Consider the following 18,842-nt stretch of genomic DNA (forward strand, 5'->3'; position numbering starts at 1 on the left):
AAATTTTGTAAAGAGATTGTTACATTCCCGCGGACGCGCCCACAATTAGCCGAAACTTTAAATCAACGTTTTTAAGACTTGAACCAAATATTAATTATAGTCCGCTAAAAATTCCACTGTAAAAAGACGCCCGTAAACCAACTGATACGTCCGCAATTAACAAAATGCTTTGCGGATATGTTACGGCGGCCATTGTGGACAACGGGACCAAACCCTTAAGGATTGTTTAATGCTTCAATGCTTTCCACGTTCGATGTATATATATACATTCGAATCAGGTTATTGTCTGCTAGAAAACAAAACGAATTATTCTTATTCCCCATCAGCACGGCATTCTCTTTCTTTCACGAGCAAATTCTACTTTACATATATTTTCAGAATGATAGTCTTTGAAGCGAACATTGGTTTCATTTTACACTCTACACACTTGTGGTATAGAGCGCTGTTAATTTCGTGCGAATGCATACAATACCCGGAAGAACTTGAGATAGACGCATCTTTTATTGTATCTAACCTTGCCTGTTCGTCAGTTTTGTTGTGTTAACCCTACCGCCGCCACCGATGTGATTCAACCCCACTACGAAAGCTTACAATGTCGTCGTTGAAAAGTCCTTATGTGGGTAACAGTAGTGTGTAAGAGTCGTTGCATAGCATAGTGTTTTGTGTGCTTGTTTATTTTTAGACGACCTTAACAACACCTGCGTAATGCATTTACTATTCTGTTAAGAAAAATCAAAGCAATCCTTGGTATTTGATTTTATTGTCATTTTTTCATAAAAAATGATTTCAATTTTTACTAATAAATGTGTCCAAAACACCAAGTTTGCCTGCTCTTTTTTTTCAAATTTTCCTTCCATACTCTTAAAAAATCTTTCTTGTTTACAATGTCATCCATAAACACCAATTTTCCGACTACATTGACCCAATGAATACCAACTATAGCAAGACCACTGTCACGCTCCCCGTAAGCCGTTGGTAGAAGGACGTAATAGGTAGCTAAAAGAGTAAAAACACGTTTCTAAGTTCACTTTTTCAGTTGTATATCCTGATGAGAGCTAATGTAACGCTATTCCACTGAGAATTGGGCGTGATCCCTGGCAAATTCTAGTTCTAATTAAAAAATTTGACTCATGTTTATGTTAAAGTAACCAGAGATATAAGGGACGCTATTATCACTAACACTAACACTTTAAAATAAACTCTATTTTAATCAAATCGATGGTACTCGCAACTCAAATGCTTTGCATATTGTTGACGTTGATTAGGCTTTCATCACTATTTGTTAGTCGCTCGAAAAGTTGTTCCAGCTGGTATTTTGATTGATTTCTGTTTTTTGCTAAGTTCAATCTCATGTCAAAGATGGTCCTGGCATTTTTCAGATGGCTTAGCATTGCTCCTTTATAAGCTGGGTAAGAGGTTACAATCGAAAGAGCAAATCTTGTGTATCCTTCTACATTCTTATTCATTTTTTTAAACGTGAAAGGCAGGTTAAATAACAGCGCTAGTTATGATTATTACAGAGTAATTTAAGGAATATTAAGAAAAAAAAGCGTGTACACATCCAGCACAGAATCACTCTTGCAGCCGTTGTGAATCTAAATCCTTTGACATTGCAAATATAGAAAAACTCAACAACCAATAATAGCGAAATTAAGTTCAATTTTCGAATCATACCATTAGAGGTTGACAGATTGTGCACAGATTGGAAGAGATTGGAGTGGGATTTTCAAGCATAGGAAGGAAACAGTTTAACTTCGACAGCGTATATGACTCGGCCGAAGGGAGACCGTTGATATGTAGGATAAATAGAGCGGATCGTCAATGGCTGCTTTGAAGGACATCTGACGTCGAGGGGAATTCATAGGGAATGATGAAGATAAAGGCTTATCCATTTCACTAAGTAGAAAGTGAACCCAGAGGCTCGGAACTTGAAGATCAATAAGTTGGTTAATTGAATCAAATGTTTTACTAATGTCAGTACATACGACATCTGTGCGAGAGGTACTAGAAAAAGCCTTGGAAACATAAAAAGTATACCTTAAGAGATTCGCAATAGTGGGTCTTCCTTTTCATAAGCTGTGCTGGGATGGGGAACTATAAGGTTCGATAGTAAAAGCTAACTACTGAGCAACAGTTTGTTCGAATAATTTAGGTAAAACACTTAACTTGTCAATGCCTCGATAGATTTCGACAAGATGTCTCTATCCACACTTTTGAAGTGGAATGAGAAAGCTACTCTTCTTTTCAGAGAATGATAGAAAATGTTTGAGGATACATCACACAACTCATCAGGGCGTGATTTGAGCATACGTGATAGAATATCGTCAGGTCCAGTAGCGCAGCTATGTTTTGAATCGACCGAATTCTGAATTGAAATCGAGTTTGCAATTTGGTATGGGTATTTATCACTTAAGACGAAATCAGCGGTAAAAAAACTTCGCCGGAAGCGTTCAGCAAAGATATTCGTGATTTCAATATCTTAAAAGCTTCCTTGCCAAACTTATAGAAATATTAAACATTAATCAGATATGCGGATTTTATCATTTGATGGTATCTGCAATAACTTTTGCGGTTTAGATAATTAAGTCGATGCATTGCAGTAGAGAAAATGAAGTAGTCCTACGTAGATCCGCTTTTCATGTATTGTCGGAAAAGTTTTTTTCCCCTATTTTGTAATAGTTATTATATAGCCATTTAGGTATACTATAATAATAAACGGCATTTTTGATCTATATTTAATGGTTTTATATATCTCTATATTACAAATTTTGCAAAACAAAACCTTCCGATTAAGTTATAGATTTACATTTGTATAACATTCAAAGAAAATATATTAAAACGTTAGTAGCTATACTAAAAGGGAAACTAAGACCGAAATACAATACGAGTACTTAAAAATGTTGAAACCGGTTGGAGATAATACGTAAGACAGATAGTAAGCTACTGTGTTAAATAACTTAAACTAACTAATTATAAAACATGAAAAATAAGAAAAATCAACGAAACAAATACCAAGGGAAGCGTACGCATGGAGAATTGCAAGCAATGGAGGAAAACAATATTTTACAAATTACTTAAACAATTTCACTCATCGTTACAATTTCGTTGCAAAATAAATATTCTAAAAAAGAGAAAAAGAAAGAAGTTTGTACATAAATTTTCTTTACATTTTTGGAATAACGTGCGCTTAACTGTGGGTATACGCCTGTAATTAGTTATGCAAATAAGCATGTTTTTTTCTAAACTGCTGTGTCATTAGTAAAACGTAAAGATTTTCGAGGCATTGGTTTGGGGGCTATTTGAGGTTTAGCTCTTGAAGTTATTGGCTTTGGTTGTCTGTTATTGATCCCATTTGTTTTCTGTTCTTGTTCCTGATATTCTACGTAACCAGACTCATCACTGCACTCGGAATCTGAATCGTTGGTCACGTTTTCCTTATACTCTAGACGGACTGTTTTAAAGTGACTGGAAATTTCAGTTTTACTACTGTCTGCTTCAGTTTTTTCGTGATTGTTGAGGGAATCTTTCACTTTTAAAGTAATCATATTAGAATTGGTGCAAATAATCGTCTCCTTCTTTAATTCTTTGCCATTTATTTTCAGCATGACTGATGGGTGTGTCATGAAGATTGGTTTCTCGTCAACTTGTTGCGAGCTTGGGAATTGATATTTAGAAGATACATCGTCGCGATGATTGGTTACGGTGCTAGATGTTTCACATCCACTCGATATCGAACCGTCATCCGCGCTATCGTTATTAATTTGATCGCGAGGTGTCGGTATGGGAAGGCTAACAGAAGAGCTCTCCGACGATATAGATGATTGTGCCTGGTGATGAGCCGACAGAAATCTTGCTTCGAAATTTCCACTAACACTAGTCTCTAAGCTGCTGCTGCCTTCATCACTACTTAATGATAAATGGGCCATCTTGCGCATGGAGTGACGGTGCAACATATTAAGTATGGCAGCCTGGTGAAAATATAAATCATTCTCATCATCATCGCCATCATCAACCAAGTATTCACCTTCTCCATCACTGCATATACCCGAACGCCTTAAAGTAATCATTGCAAGACTTGAGGTTTGGGAATTTTCATTATCCTCAGCAAACTTCTCGTGTGGATCAAAGTCAGCCTCAGGATGAGCGCCAGGGTCACTATTAATAGTAGGCAACAAACTTAAGGACTCTTCTTCGTCTTCAACATCCTTCAAATCGGTTAAACTGCTACAACTGCTGCTCGTTTGTTTATGTAATTCGCGTTCAAAATAGGGCAACAATTCCTTAGCTAAGGAAGCATTTGCATCATAGTCATTGTGTTTTAAAATCTTATCAAAATCATCTGAATCGTCGGACCCATAATTCACTGCACATAGTTCCTCGTCTTTTGCTTCGGACTTTTTGTTGTCCTTCATGCTATGTTTCTGATCAATTTTGGTTTGATGTTCAAAGAATAATGGCTCTCGACATGTTCTGTTCAAAACACTGCAGCTTAACGGCCTGGTTTTACCAGTACATAAGGGCTCTTCAAAATTTTTATTCAGCACATCGAAACTCAGGGGCCTAGTTTTGCCTGTGCGACGTATGGAGTGGCCCCGGCGGCAGCGTCGTCGTCCAAGGGTCATGGCTGGGTAAAACGAATCTTTTTGGCAACAAGATTTCATTTCTGGCTCGTTAGTCTCTTCAACTTCTTCGCCTTCTTCGCCGATAGCTTCTTCTATAGCCATTAGTTTTGGCGCTGATTTTGAACGCTCCAATGGCGGACGATAGTTATTACTGCCCACACTGAGTAAAATCTTCCGACGTGGTAAACTGGGATTATCATAGACTGCATTGGCTAGACTTAAACGAGCGTTCTGTTTGAGAATTTTTTCTCGTTTAAATTCACGCAGAGCGCGTTCAAGATTACCCTGAAACCAGTTGAGAGGTTTATTAACCAATATCTTCATGGGGAAGTTTTTCTTACCTTTAATGTATCACATATCTCATGTACAATTTTCTCCTTACTACAAAGCACTGCGTGACATCTAAGTTCATGCTTAAGTTTCCGCCCCTCATGACGATAAATCCAGCAAAACACCCGCGGATAATTCTTTGGAGCGCAACAATGTGTTATACGATTAGCCCAATATTCCGTTAGTCCATGTTGTCTCGTTGTTGCTTTAAGACCTGAAGCACAAACCTTTATCCTCATTATTACATCAGGCTTGTTATTTTGGGTATAATTTCGCCACAGTGTGTTCAGTTGCTTTTCAACGCAACCCTCACCTAAAAAAGTCAGAATCGCTTATATTATTGTAATCTTTATTGTAATATTGCTAAAATGTCCGAAGGGTATATATTCTCGGATTAAAATGATATGAGTACTAAGACTTTTGGCTCTATTTAAAAAAAAGATATAGATGGTTATGGGATTTAAGGACGTTTCCCGTCTGGCGATTAAGGCTAATTCGCAAGATGCTATGCTAGTTCGGGAAGTGGTGGTGATATATCGTTCGCTGATAAAAAGAAAGTTTATTCAGTAATCACTGTAACAATCCCCGACCATAAATACCCCAGACCATAAATTAATAATTCATTCAAATATATTTCAATATTTTATTGATATTATATTCTGTAGATTACTTCATACTGAAAACCTTTCAGGTTATACCTGACCTTATAACCTTATAGGTTATAATTTTTTTAACCTACCTTTGGCCCAACCCGTTAAAACGTTGCCCAGATATGAGACTTTATATTCGGGATCTGGTGAACTAATGTCGACACTATGCGTACGTCGCCATAATAATTTGCCCAAGCCGCGGGATAAAGAACGTATAGCTTTAATACGCAAATCGTTGTCATGGTTCTCCTGAAAATTTTGCAAAGCTAAGGAACTCGAATGACCAGACACCTCTTGGCTTTGTTGGCCAACTGCGAAATTAGTACACTGATAGTCAAAGTCTTTAGTTACATGTTTAATTTCTACAGGTATGGAGGCTGGATCACCCTCTTCTTTGGTATAACGTTTAAATCGCTCCAAATGTGGACTGGTTGACTTGCGGCGTCCACTATAAGTGTTGAATTTATATTCACTTAGGGATTTCGATTTATATTCGCTTTCCGTTTTCTTATTCAATAGCTTGGACAAGGGTGAGGGTTTTGTGTGCTTTTGCTGCTTGGAGGATGTGTCCATAGTTTTGATGGAATTACGATATTCTGAAAATCCATTGCGTGAAAATGACGGATTAGATTTGTCTATTTCTTCATCGTTACGATTCGTTTTTTCCCCCGCTTTACCTTTCTTGCATTTCAATTCTTCTTTAGCGTTAATTTCCTCAGTTGATTTTTGTAATAATTTTCTGCCAAAACTAAAAATTGTTAATTTATCCTTTGATAATTTCTTGTCGTTGCTACCATTGTTGTTGTTATTATTAATTACATTTGGCACATTTTCATTGAACGAAGTTTTTGGCACTTTATTATGTTTAAATTGTTGACTTGAATTGTTTTTATAATTGTCGTTATTATTGTTGTTTATTTGATTAGAGACTTTAACAAAATCAACTTCATCGAGTAGCATTTCATTCCCAGTCACACTATTGGCAGCCATTTTCTCTTTTTTAATTATGAAAATTATTTATATTTACAGACCACTTTGGAACAAGACTCAAATTAATTCTGATATTAACTTTCTCCTCAAATCTCTTATCGTAAACCTCTACTTTGAAAACGAAGGCGAAGCAGTTATAGAAACATTGTCTAGAAAAAAAATTTAAAGAAAGAAAATCAATTAAGTGAAAATTCTTTACATATATACTTAGAAGTATTATACAAGAGTCTGCCAAATAAGGTCAATTTTTCATTCGTTTGACCTATTCATGCTGTGTAAAGCAATTATATAAATTAAGCGCAATTCATCGGTTTCATTGTTTGTTGCCTTGTAACTTTAGTTTTGAAAAAAAGTCCCCTCTTCGGAAAATATATTCATTACTCCCGAATATCCTTAGAAGACAAAGATATGATGAGATACGCCGGTAGAATACGATGAACTAACTGAACATGGCGAAAGGAAGAAGTAGCGCGGTAACCGTTTTTTAACAATCCCATTAATATGGGAATCGAATAATTGAGCTTGGAGACTGGGACGCTATTTATAGTAAACTAAGAAGTAAAGAATGTGTTTTATATTGTTATTATTTTTTTTAATAAACTTTCGTTACAACGAACTAAATAGTGTTTTGTTTGGAATCACGTTCACGTGGCAAAACATGAAACCTTGGAGTATTTGAAAAAACCGAATTTCCTACACTTTAAAATCGTACACTACTTGTGCTTTTATGGTGAGTTTCTTTCTTATCTATCTGATTATAAGTATTTGGTTTAACAAGAAAGCGGTTACGTCAACTAAAAATTCCCGGCCGTGGGACAGAAAACTATTTTTCTTTCCATATTCGAATTTCTTCGTCTCGATAGTCTCCACCAATCCAAAGCTTCTCTCCTTTCGATGTTTTTTTTATAAAACGATATATTCAGATATTTGATATCTTTAGTATATCTGCTTTGACTTGCAAGTTAATTTTTCGTTTATAGAGAATCACCTCTTTTAGGCGTGCACACGGACGGCATCATACGCGTACGACCTCCTCTAAAACCATTAAATCATCGACAAATATTGCGCTCGAGAATTACCATTTTGAGTTTAAACGATCGTTTTTCTCTCCAAGAGTAATGTTTAATCAATAAACGAAATTTAGAATTTTTTATTGTTTCGGAAATCAGAAAAGTGTTGTTACTGAAACCACTACAATTCGTGAAATGTGTCGTTTGACAGTTCTTATTTTCTGAAGATAATGTGTATTTTTTGTTAGAGATGACATCTATATGCAAGCCCCGGAAATTGTGACGAGAAGTCTTACGGTTTGTAAAAAATATAATACTTTCTAGCACTTTCTATATTATATGGGATTTGATTGGAAAATTTGGTGGTTATCCATTCACTCAATTTAGAGATCAATTCTCCTCTTGTATATATCACATACTTCTTTATTTAAAATTAAAATTTTATATAACATTGAAGGACCTTATACGAAATTGAGTGAAATAACTTGTATGGTCTTTCAGTGTATGCGCGAAAGTAGAAAGAGTTTCTCCCGTAAACGTCAAGCAAATTTTTTCTGAGTGTGAGGATTGATACCTAAATACTTACTAATAATATTTTACGGCAGAGCTTTTGATTTTGAATCATAAGTAGAAATTCAAAAATTTAATTTTCCTTTTCCAGATTGGTGAACAATATTTTTGATTGGTTCCATCGTTAATTCTTTTGAAACTTATTGCCACGTTTTTTGGGGGTCCTAACCCGTTTATTATAAATTTTGCAAATTTACAAAGCAAATTTCCGTAATTTGAAACAGCGTAAATTGAGACCTGGACCTATTTCTTTCTTTTCTTTATGGCGGCAACATTATAAATAAGTACATTTATATTGATACTTTGTATAGAATAGAGTTTTAAGCGTACATATTTGTTATTCAAGATCAACTACTCATGACATCGGCAAGCAGTTTTCATTGTTTTAATTGTTACTCTCCACATATGAGTTTATAATTTGTAAATCAGTATAAATTTCACATTGCAGCATTGTTATCGCTAACTTTGTAAATTAATTAATTAATTTAATTTCATTTTTAGCTTTTATCTTAAACTCTAAAACCATTTCGTAGGGGATACTCTACATTACTCATTGATGGGAATTGACACTTTCGATGAATTGTGTACATGTTAACTTAGCAGTCCAGTGCATTAAATGTTCCCATCATTTTTAGGATGCCATCGTTCCTTTCTTTTTTTTAAATTTAGTTAATAAATTAATTCTTAAAAAAAACTGCGTGTTATTTAGAGTTTCATTACAATTTGTGAACTGACTAATTAGCAGGCTTTTTTACGTCCAACCAAGTTTTAAAGTTAAACAGAGTGCAGGCATAAAACAACAACAACGACAAAACAAGCCAAAACATTAGTTATCTGTCAAACATCATCAAAAAGTAAAGTAAAAATGTTCGACGAGATTTCGTTAAGTTTGCCCGAACGTACTTCTCTTCTTCTACTTCTCTTTTTCTGGTTTCAGTGAGTGATAAATTTTGCGTTTCCATCTTAATGGAATAAAAAAAACCCAAAAGCGATTAAAAACGCGTAACAAAATTAAAAATCAAAGAAATAGCGCAATAAAAGTGTAAATCATTCTAGCTAATCAGTCCTAGATTTGAACAGACTATCGTTTACGTAGTAGAAACCTAGCATTCTACGATAAGATAATAGTTAGAACATTTAAGTAAAATTTCATTTCTATATAATGTATTGCCCATAATTTTTTATTTTATCTTATATGGGTGGGTTGGACCGTTAAATTTGTTTATCATTTATTAATTATAATAAAACATGAGCTATTTATGATTAACATTAAGCAAATTCGTTTTTGAGTCCATAAGTCCTGAATTCGTCGAAAAATACATTTGAGCATCATCGGCATTATAAATAAATGTGACTGTTGTGGCAGCAAGCAAACTAAGTCAGTTAAAAAGGTAGTAAATAAAGTACTCTCCATGAATATCCTCCAGAAGCTTCAGCATATGACAGCTATGTCCAAATTTACAACCAGACTGATCGGCACAAAGTAAATTCTACGTCTTCGCCTCACCTAATCAGTTATTAACTGTTCAAATACCTTCGATAACGCAGCGGTAGTACTTATTGGACGGAAGACTTCAAGAAAACAGACGATGGTTTTTTCCTAATAGTTGTAATTATCGCGATTTTCCAATAATAACTTTACGAACAAGTTGTAATGATATGATTTAGAAAACGAGTCAACGGTAGAATGATATTAGGAAGAATAAACTTAACAAATTTGTTTCATTCATGCTGTCATTACCGATAGCATTTAATTTAATATAATGTGTCGTCCGCCATACTTTATCACGAATTAATGCCCTAAATTGAAAGTTATTACCTTACCGATTCAATACTTCTTCATTCACAAGCGCGATTACAAAGAATCCGATTAGATCTCAAAAAACACTGATTTAATCTACTCCTTAAAGACTCCTTCTAACTCCAATCTTCTGTAAAATTTTAAAAGGAGGGAAGATCGGCATTAAATTTCTTGCAATAGTAAAGACGTTTCATATGTTGGGTATTATTATGCCCTCTATTTCTAGGCATCCGGAAAGCTTCGCGATTACTTGCATTATGGAAACACGGTACGAAGACTAATAGTTCTTTTAACTTCAGAGAAGAGCCATGGCAGTGTAAAGGGCCTAACCTTCTAAATCTTCATAGGAATATGATCATAAAATAACAAAGATAAATGATGCGCTAAATGAGACAATTTTTAGTTGACATCGGCAAAGTTCCAATTGCAATGTTTGCCGTGCAAACATCCATGGATTAATATCAATATCGAACTCGATAAAAATGATCACGCCGGCAGTTACTACTGCCTCGATATCTTGTTTAAACTAATTTTTATTCTTTAATGCTTCACACGATTCGCTGGTAAAGGTACGTTGTCAAACTTTTTCCCAATTTGTGTCAGTGGCACGCTCCTAACTTGTACCCATATCGGCTGTGAACGTGCCTTTGTATTCTCTTTTGTTAGTTTTTTTATTTATTCATATGTTTCCATATAAGGACTTCGTTCCTTTTGCTTTCTTTTTTTATTTTATAAGTTTTGTTAACTCTCCACGTTTTTGATCACTGACATCTGCTGGTGAAAATGATTAAGTAATACGAAATATTAATGTACACATAGTTCAAATTCGATGATTTCGACCTTTCTCTACATAAAATAACTCTAGTATTACTAAGTTATTCAGTGTACACAGGCGCTTATCATGGATTACTCAAAATTGCATTTACCACCTTCATTACATTTGTCGTTTGATTTGAGAAAATCTGCTGCCGAAGTCCATGAAACACTTATATGGCGATACTGCTCCATTATATCCTAATCGTCGGCTTTGGTTTCCACGGTTTAAAAGTGGTAGTAGTGGACAAAAACTCAGCAGCTCTCAAGGAACTTTTGAGCAGCTTAACAGTTGATGAATCGACTGTTCCTTGACATTTACATAAGTTGGGAAGAACACAAAGAAGGGAAAATTGCTATCGGACGAATTGACTGAAAATGCCACTTCGAATCCTTTCAACATTGCGAGATCAATGCTTGCCAGCCAAAAAAAGGAATAGTTTTCTGTGGTGTTAGTGAAATTTTTTTATCGGACGATACGGAATCAGACTTGAAAATTGCTAATTATAAGTGGGTTGTTAAATGTCCTCCTGATGGTGATGGCGGTATCGTCATTCTCGTCAAAAAAGATATCAACTTCATACAAATTCTGCACAAATAGTTAGCGTATATAGTTGTAATAAAAACAATCAGTCCCAGGCCCAACATTGTGGTTCAATACTTTGAAGATGATGAGAAAGACTTTCTATTTTTTTCGATGGTTTTTATAATGACGTTCTGGCTGGTAATTTTAACTCAAGACACAACAATTTTGGTGATCCTGTGTCGAGCAACAGGAGAAAGGCCCCTTTTGAAACTATACACTTCTTTCAATTCTTTTAATAAATGGTCTCTAAGCTTTTTACATGCTGATGGTGGTGCGGGCATTGGTAGTTCATTCGATCGGACTTTTTCAAATTCTACTTACTTAATTTCTCAATGGTAAGTTGCGAAGGATGTTTACCTAGGCAACAGTTGTCACCTTCCAATTATTTTTAAAGTAGATGATAATGCAGTTCTAAAAATTAAAGGCATTTTAATGTTCACATGTTTTCTGATATTCCCTCAACTCAAGGTACATTTCAGAAGGAAATTAAAAATGCTAAAACAAACTTTCAGATAACTAAATTCTTCTCTCCTAAACCATGGTGGATTCTTCATTTTCTCCTCTTCTTGGCAGATTGCTTACTTCCAGGCCACATTTTGCAAGCTATGCTAACTCAATCAACTTGAACTGTTTGAAAGACTTACGAGAGGAACGTAAAATGGCTATAACAAAAGCTAAAAAGAAGTATAGCGCTCTTTCGAATGATGAACTGACTAGTTATCATCAGACGAAGGGAACCTTTCATTTTCCAATATGGAACGAAGCCAACAATTATACACTTAAAAACAAAATTTTTGATTCTCCACCATTGCAACCTTTCTAGGTTTCAAAAAAAAAAAAAAAAAATGCAGTTTCTTCAAAATAAAATGTTAAGACGATATACGGGTCTTTTCGCCTCTGCATAGGTTCCCCTCCTTAGAGTTACTTCCGATGAATTGTCTACCTCTGAGAGGTCCTTACTTTTAACAACTAAAGAAATTCTGAAAGCCAAAATCAGCAGACCGCCCCTTTTTCAGATAGTAGTCTCTTGGCTACGTAAAGCTTCTGCCAGCTACCAAACTCATTATTTAAACTTTCATCGTATTTTTGATAAAGTCAACTCTATCCCAGTCTGGAGCTCTTTACGAAGTGTTTATCCAATAAATCTTAAACCTTTTGCGTCAATAGTCAGCACAAAAAAGAATTTTCCACGGTTGGTCTTCGAGCTGCGTATCGTTTATTCCGAAAAAACGATTTCACAATTTTATGCTACTGACGGGTCGGTTGGCCAAGGAATATCAACTTTTGCTGTGCTTAAGTACCCTTTGGAACTACTTGGAAAATTAAAAATTCTGGAAACGCTTTCTTCAATGTTTATTGAATTTCTAGTCCTCAGATGAGCTGTTTATCTTCCCACATCAGGTGGCATCCAAATATTTGTGTTTTTTTCTGACAACAGATCAGCCCTGACCGTAGTTAAAAACAAAGTTCCGCATAATATGTATGTGTTTGAAATCCATAATGCGGCAGCAATTTCTGATATTAATGCGTGTCGTTCGGTCTGCATTCCAGGTCGTCGTGGCTTTCGTTTCAATGAAGACGCTAATGTTTATGTTCGGCTAAATGTAGAAAATCTCTCAATCACATATCTCCCCAAAGAAGCCCTCTTCATAATATCATGCAAGGCTGGAACGGCAAATATCGTGAGATAGCTAGATCTAATGAAAAATCACCTTTTCTGTAATATTCGTCCTTTTATGAACTTCATACCGCTATCTGATACCAACTTTACGTAAGGCTTATTTAAAATGATTAGGAGCATGTCATCTGATATATGCGAAAGAGTCAACTGGTCAGTTTATTTTTATGTGCAGTAAATGCTAGACATTCATTTCACATTTTTGGTGACTATATTAAGCTGTATGGAATCTTTCATGCCCGCAATATAACTTATCTTAAGTTGCTAACTACGATTATTAAAATCGTAGACTTCTCTTTTTGAGTTATCATAATTATATTTAAATTTTTTGCCTTGACTAATCGCATTTATAACAGTTTTTGAAACTCCATAAATCAACGATTCCTACACATGCACAGCGTAATAACAATCAATCTTCTGGGCTGAACCCCATAATGGACATTACTGAATTGACTATTAAAACTTGAATACTATCCAATCACGAGAGATAATCATTAGTGCATGTTCGACAAACCACTTTTAATCGTCATGTGATCGCCATCACATTTTTGCTCCGTAATCATCATTTTTGTGTTCATTATACTGAACTCATAACTTTCCGGATATATAGGCCTTTCATTTACAGTCCTTTCATTTACAGGCTTGGTCCATTTATCCCTTCTATATAAAAAAAAAAGAAACAAACGGTTCTCAACAGTACAAAAAAGTTCTGACAGAGTACAAAAAATGTTTTTCCAAAGTGAGAATGCTATCATCGGGCAAGGTCTATGCTTAGACACGCTACACCATTTCGCTTAATTAATAATACACTATATATCATACATTGCTTTTGTGTACATGCGCAACTTTCATGCAGGCCCTCATAATGGAGGATATTTAAACGCCAATGTTGTCTAAATGTAGCAAATTAAATTAAATTTTCAAAGTTTATATTATTTTGCTATTGCTTCCGTCATTTTCGATTAGATTAGAGTTTTGTTGCGAAATTCTGAACATTGCTACATTTTTTGTAGCATAACAAAATCTGGCTAAGGCCTTCTAATTGTTGCAAACATCGTACAAATTTAATGTAACCTGTTATCATCACGTGGTGGAACATTTCAAATTATCTTATGGAGGTTACTCCTAACTTGAAGTTTGTGTGCATACACTACAGTTATGTCAACAATTTTGATAAAACTAGATCATGGGGATAGTTAATTCGATGAAATTTAAAGACACAACCTTTGTGTTCTTATACCACATGACAGTTGCACCTGACTATATGATTAGAATGCTTCATTTTTATTTATGCTATTAAAACAGTTTACTTATAACAAATTTTTTTTTTTTTTTTTTATTGTATGTTATAAAAACTCATTAGACTATGTTTGAGAGTAAAAACTTGAATTCTCAAGGACCGAAGAAATTAAAAATAGAAATATAATATAAGTCTATTATCTGAGCGAGTATGTAAGTATTTATGTATAGGTATAATCATCTCCTTCTTCTTCTTGAATATTCAGCGCGTCAACTCTAGATGGTACGCAGCGCTATAAAAAAAAAGGCGCAGTGCGAACTCGAGATTCTTTGTCTGGGGCTCAATAAAATTGACGATTAATTTAGATTGCTGGTTAAAATTAGATTCTTGTGTTTAGTCGTTGACGTTAAATGTTCCCATTTTTCGCAAGTTTTGCATCGTCAGGAGTTTATGTAGCTTGGTGATGAAAAGATATATATATATATATATATATGTATATGTATATATATATATACGTACATACACACATAGTAGTTATATAAGTTTTTTTAAGAATGAAATTAACAACGTTATAAAAAAATCTAGAAAAATATATGAAATAACTAATTTTAAAGAAAGAATAAAAAAAATATACAAAAATCTCGGCGGCTCACTTGGTATTCTTTTTTTTGCGTATAAAGAATAACGGTCAATCTCGGAATCTGCTTATCAGACGTTACCCGTTGAGTACACCGCGTTGCTATCGCTTTCTATTACTTTTCAATACAATACGCAACCACATACTTCTTTAAGAATATAATATAAATACGACTAACGTCCGAGATTGACCGTTATTCTTTATACGTTTAAGTTGTGCGCATTGGAAAAAAAGATTACGATATGAGCCGCCAAGTTTTGAAAATGAAATATTTCTAAGATAGTGAGGCTAGGAAGACAAAAGGGGGACAATTTGCGAATGATTGAATCAAAATTCGGAAAAACAAAAAGAGGAAGATTGTTGTACACCACATGTACATAAGTCACTGGTTGTTGCATTGATTTTGTATAAATGATCACCGCGTCTGGTGTGGTTGCACATAAATCTCTTGATGAGGTATATGACGTCGCAACCGAGATTGAAAAAACTGAGCCATGGTCTAACACTTATTTGCGGAGTCAAAGAATATGAATGACGGCCAAATGTTGGCGTCCCGTCGCTGCTGCCAATTGCGAATTTCTTGTTATTGATTGAACGCTTTTATGCTTTCTAAGAAGTTAAAGGTCGATCACCAATATTAATTTTGGAAGATGCAATTTTGTCAACAATGTTATCAAGGAAAAGCGAAAATTGAAGGTTTCGAATGTTAGGTTGTGTAACCAGGATCTAAATCCCAGTATATATGGATGAATTCCAGCTGTGGCGAACGATTATAAAGCTAACAAAACCGAATTACTGTCTGAGACAACCCTGCTTTTGCAGAGCCCCAGGGTGAACGGCTTCCAAAATTGCAAGGCATTCGGTTTTGAACATGGAGCTGTTTTGGTCACTTGAGTATCCCTCAATGTTAATATAGGAGAATAAAAACCATTGCCGACGACATAAGATTTGTATCTGTCACTGAAGATGTCTAAGATATGCTTTCAGTTGGCTTAGCTAGGTTTATTTACTTATTTATTTATTCCACTTATGCAAGAAACTCAACTAAATCAAACTCAAGTAAATCTTAAATTAATTAATGTTAGAACTTAGTACAGGTAAAATAAAACAGATAAGAATGGAAAAAAAGAAAAAAAAGCATGTACACAACACTCGTAGCATAGAGCCACACCCACAACCGGTACAGGACCAAATTGCGATTGAACCCCTAAGCCATCGCAAACAAGCATAAGTTTGGCAACTGATAATAGCTAACAACAATTCATTTTCGACTCATCGTGACATTTTAAGGTTAAGAGCTAGTTTAATGAGAATAAGTGATAGACATCATTTAGGTTCTTGCAAACAACTCTGAGCGGGTTAAACAGCTCATAATTATATTAACATTGAGTAAGCTTAACCAAGGTGAAGTTCCTAGAGAAGCGGTTGGAGACATTAAAGCTTATTTCACCAACTAATGCAGGCGAGTCAACAGCACCATTTATTACTTTGATTACGAAGGAAACGCCAAGAACAAATCTACGTTTTTCGAAAGACGATAAGGACAACAGAAGCAACCTATTTTCATAGGGGGGAAGTCAGGGAATCGGATCCCAACCCAAATTCCTAAGGACAAACAGCAAGAATTGCTTTTGAACAGATCAATTGAATCTACATAGCACCTATATGAAGGAGACCACATAACAGAGGCATACTCAAGTATAGGTCTAACCAAACACATGTACAGCGTTTTCGTAATATAAGGATCATGAAGCTCTTTGGACCATCTCTTTATAAAGCCAAGCGCGGACCTAGCTTTGCTTAGCGAGAGCTCAATGTGCAAGTTAAAACGTAATCAATGTCAAACAGAACGCCTAATTCTGTGAATGTATCGACGTCCTCCAACTTATGCGAATCAATAAAATATTGAGTAATGAAAGGCTTTCTTCTCCATGCAACCAAATTATTCAAGTCACTTTGAAGCTGACGTGATTGCGATTCTAGAGAGAAGGAAGAAAACAGTTTCACATCATCAGCGTAAATTACGATCTGATTGGAATTAATCATCGATGGGAAATCATTAATGTAAAAACTAAATAAAATGGGACCTAAATGACTTCCTTGAGGTACGCCAGATATAACGAGGAATTCGTCCGAGGTGATGAAGTTAAACTGAACCCTGAAGGATCTTTTGTGCAGATAAGAGCTTATCCATTCCACAAAATAGAAAGGGAAGCCAGAGGCTTGGAATTTAAAGATGAGTAGTTTATGGCGAGCCACTAGAAAAAGCCTTGAAAACATGAGAAGTAAACTCTAACATATTGGTGACCGTAGAACGCCCTTTCCGAAAGCCATGCTAGTGCGGAGAAATGTACGAATTAACGGCAAATGCCAAATGCTGAGTCACAATTCGCTCAAACAGCTTGGGCAAGACACTCAATTTGGCTATACCCCTGTAGTTTTCAACAAGTTGCCTACTTCAACTTTTGTGAATGGGAATAAGGAAACTACTCTTCCAACACAAAGGGAAAACACCTAAACTCAAAGACCGGTTAAAAATCTTAGAGATAACACCATATAACTCGACAGCGCAAGATTTAAGTACACATGATGGAATTCCATCAGGTCAACAGCATAGCCACTTTTCGAAAATTTTTTGAATAGCGTGTTTTTCTGTACTTGTAATATATAATTGTCTTATTAAACCACGGGGGACACCTGCTTCGAGCTCGGCAATAAGCTTTCAATACTTCCAGTTGAGAAATCAAGCCTTATATGTGAAAGGTGATATTTTAGCAATACAATATTGATTTTATGAAAATCGTAATATTTATTTTAAAAGTTGGATTTGGAACATTAAAACAGTTCATCGAACTATCATGCTTGTGATGAAAGGAAATAGACATTGCTGGAATGTGGCAGGTTTGTGATTCTGCCGGTATAATTACAGATTTTTGTGCAGGCGGAAGTTTAATTATAGCTTAAGAAAAGTGAGAGTTATAACGAATTTTGACCCAACTGCTTTAAAGTCGCTCATTCCAAAGCAAAAGTAGAAAATTTTGTGAGTCGAAAAAATGTCGAACCTCTTTGATAAATATTTGATATCCTTTGGATAATGTTTACTTATCATTTTTTTATTAAAATTTGTTGTATTTACCTCCTCTGATTAGGCATTTTAGAAAAGTAGGGAAGAAACTAAAAAATAATGAAAAAAAAGTTATTAGGCTTGATGCTAAACAAAACGAAGAGAAAAAGAGAACGGATGATGATCTTTTGTCTGTAAATCTAATTATAATTACAATAGCTTTAGCGACTTATGAAATTACGCTTACAAAGCTAAGCTTTCGGAACTGACTGATAATATAACTTACGATTTGCAAATGTAAATGGAAATATTTAAAAGATGTTTGCGTACTGAAACACAATTTAAAGACAAATATTTATAGTTAATTTACTTGTTTATTTCTTTATGACGGAATGCGTATGGACTCTACGTGCAAATATTACAAAACTTCTCGCTCGCCGGTTTCGCCTTTCATTTATGTAATCATCACCATTATTATTGTTATTATTATTGTATACCTTCCTGTTTATTTTCAAGCTTAATGTGCAAAACTATTTGCTAGTTTAATGCATAAATACATACTTGCATTCACCCCAGCAAGTCTTTTTTTATTTATTTGTTTATAAATTAAAAAAATTCTTCCCTTCATTTAAATCTCAACTAAAAATTAAGACAGACAAATAAATCAAATTAATTTCATGCCGAATACCCGGAGGTGATATATTTTTTAAACATAAATAATTTTTTTCATAAATACACTCCTTTCATCGTATTGTATTCATTGAAAACCGTTAAGTCAGACGCATTCTAAGTTTGTCTGTCTTTGTGGGCGCAAGAATCCCAATAAGAAGGGTATATATAGGTAAGCGATC

General features: G+C 34.9%; 1 protein-coding gene across 4 annotated transcripts in view; it reads right to left on the reverse strand.

Annotated features, from left to right (window-relative positions):
- Positions 1 to 2,699: 2,699 nt before the first annotated feature.
- Positions 2,700 to 18,842, reverse strand: part of LOC119642106 — a 75,940-nt gene continuing 59,797 nt past the window's right edge. For 2 of the 4 annotated variants that reach the window (XM_038041083.1, XM_038041085.1), the window contains exons 2-4: positions 5,692 to 6,741; positions 4,964 to 5,265; positions 2,700 to 4,907 (exon numbers count right to left, since the gene is read on the reverse strand). In XM_038041083.1, coding sequence (XP_037897011.1) covers positions 3,240 to 4,907; positions 4,964 to 5,265; positions 5,692 to 6,592 — 2,871 coding nt within the window. In that variant the 5' untranslated portion in view covers positions 6,593 to 6,741 and the 3' untranslated portion in view covers positions 2,700 to 3,239. The remainder of the gene's footprint in view (positions 4,908 to 4,963; positions 5,266 to 5,691; positions 6,742 to 18,842) is intronic. The other 2 variants (XM_038041086.1, XM_038041087.1) reach the window with 2 other exon arrangements.

This window comes from Glossina fuscipes, unplaced genomic scaffold (genome assembly GCF_014805625.2).
Source record: "Glossina fuscipes isolate IAEA_lab_2018 unplaced genomic scaffold, Yale_Gfus_2 213, whole genome shotgun sequence".
In the NCBI taxonomy this organism is placed as follows: Eukaryota; Metazoa; Arthropoda; class Insecta; order Diptera; family Glossinidae; genus Glossina; species Glossina fuscipes.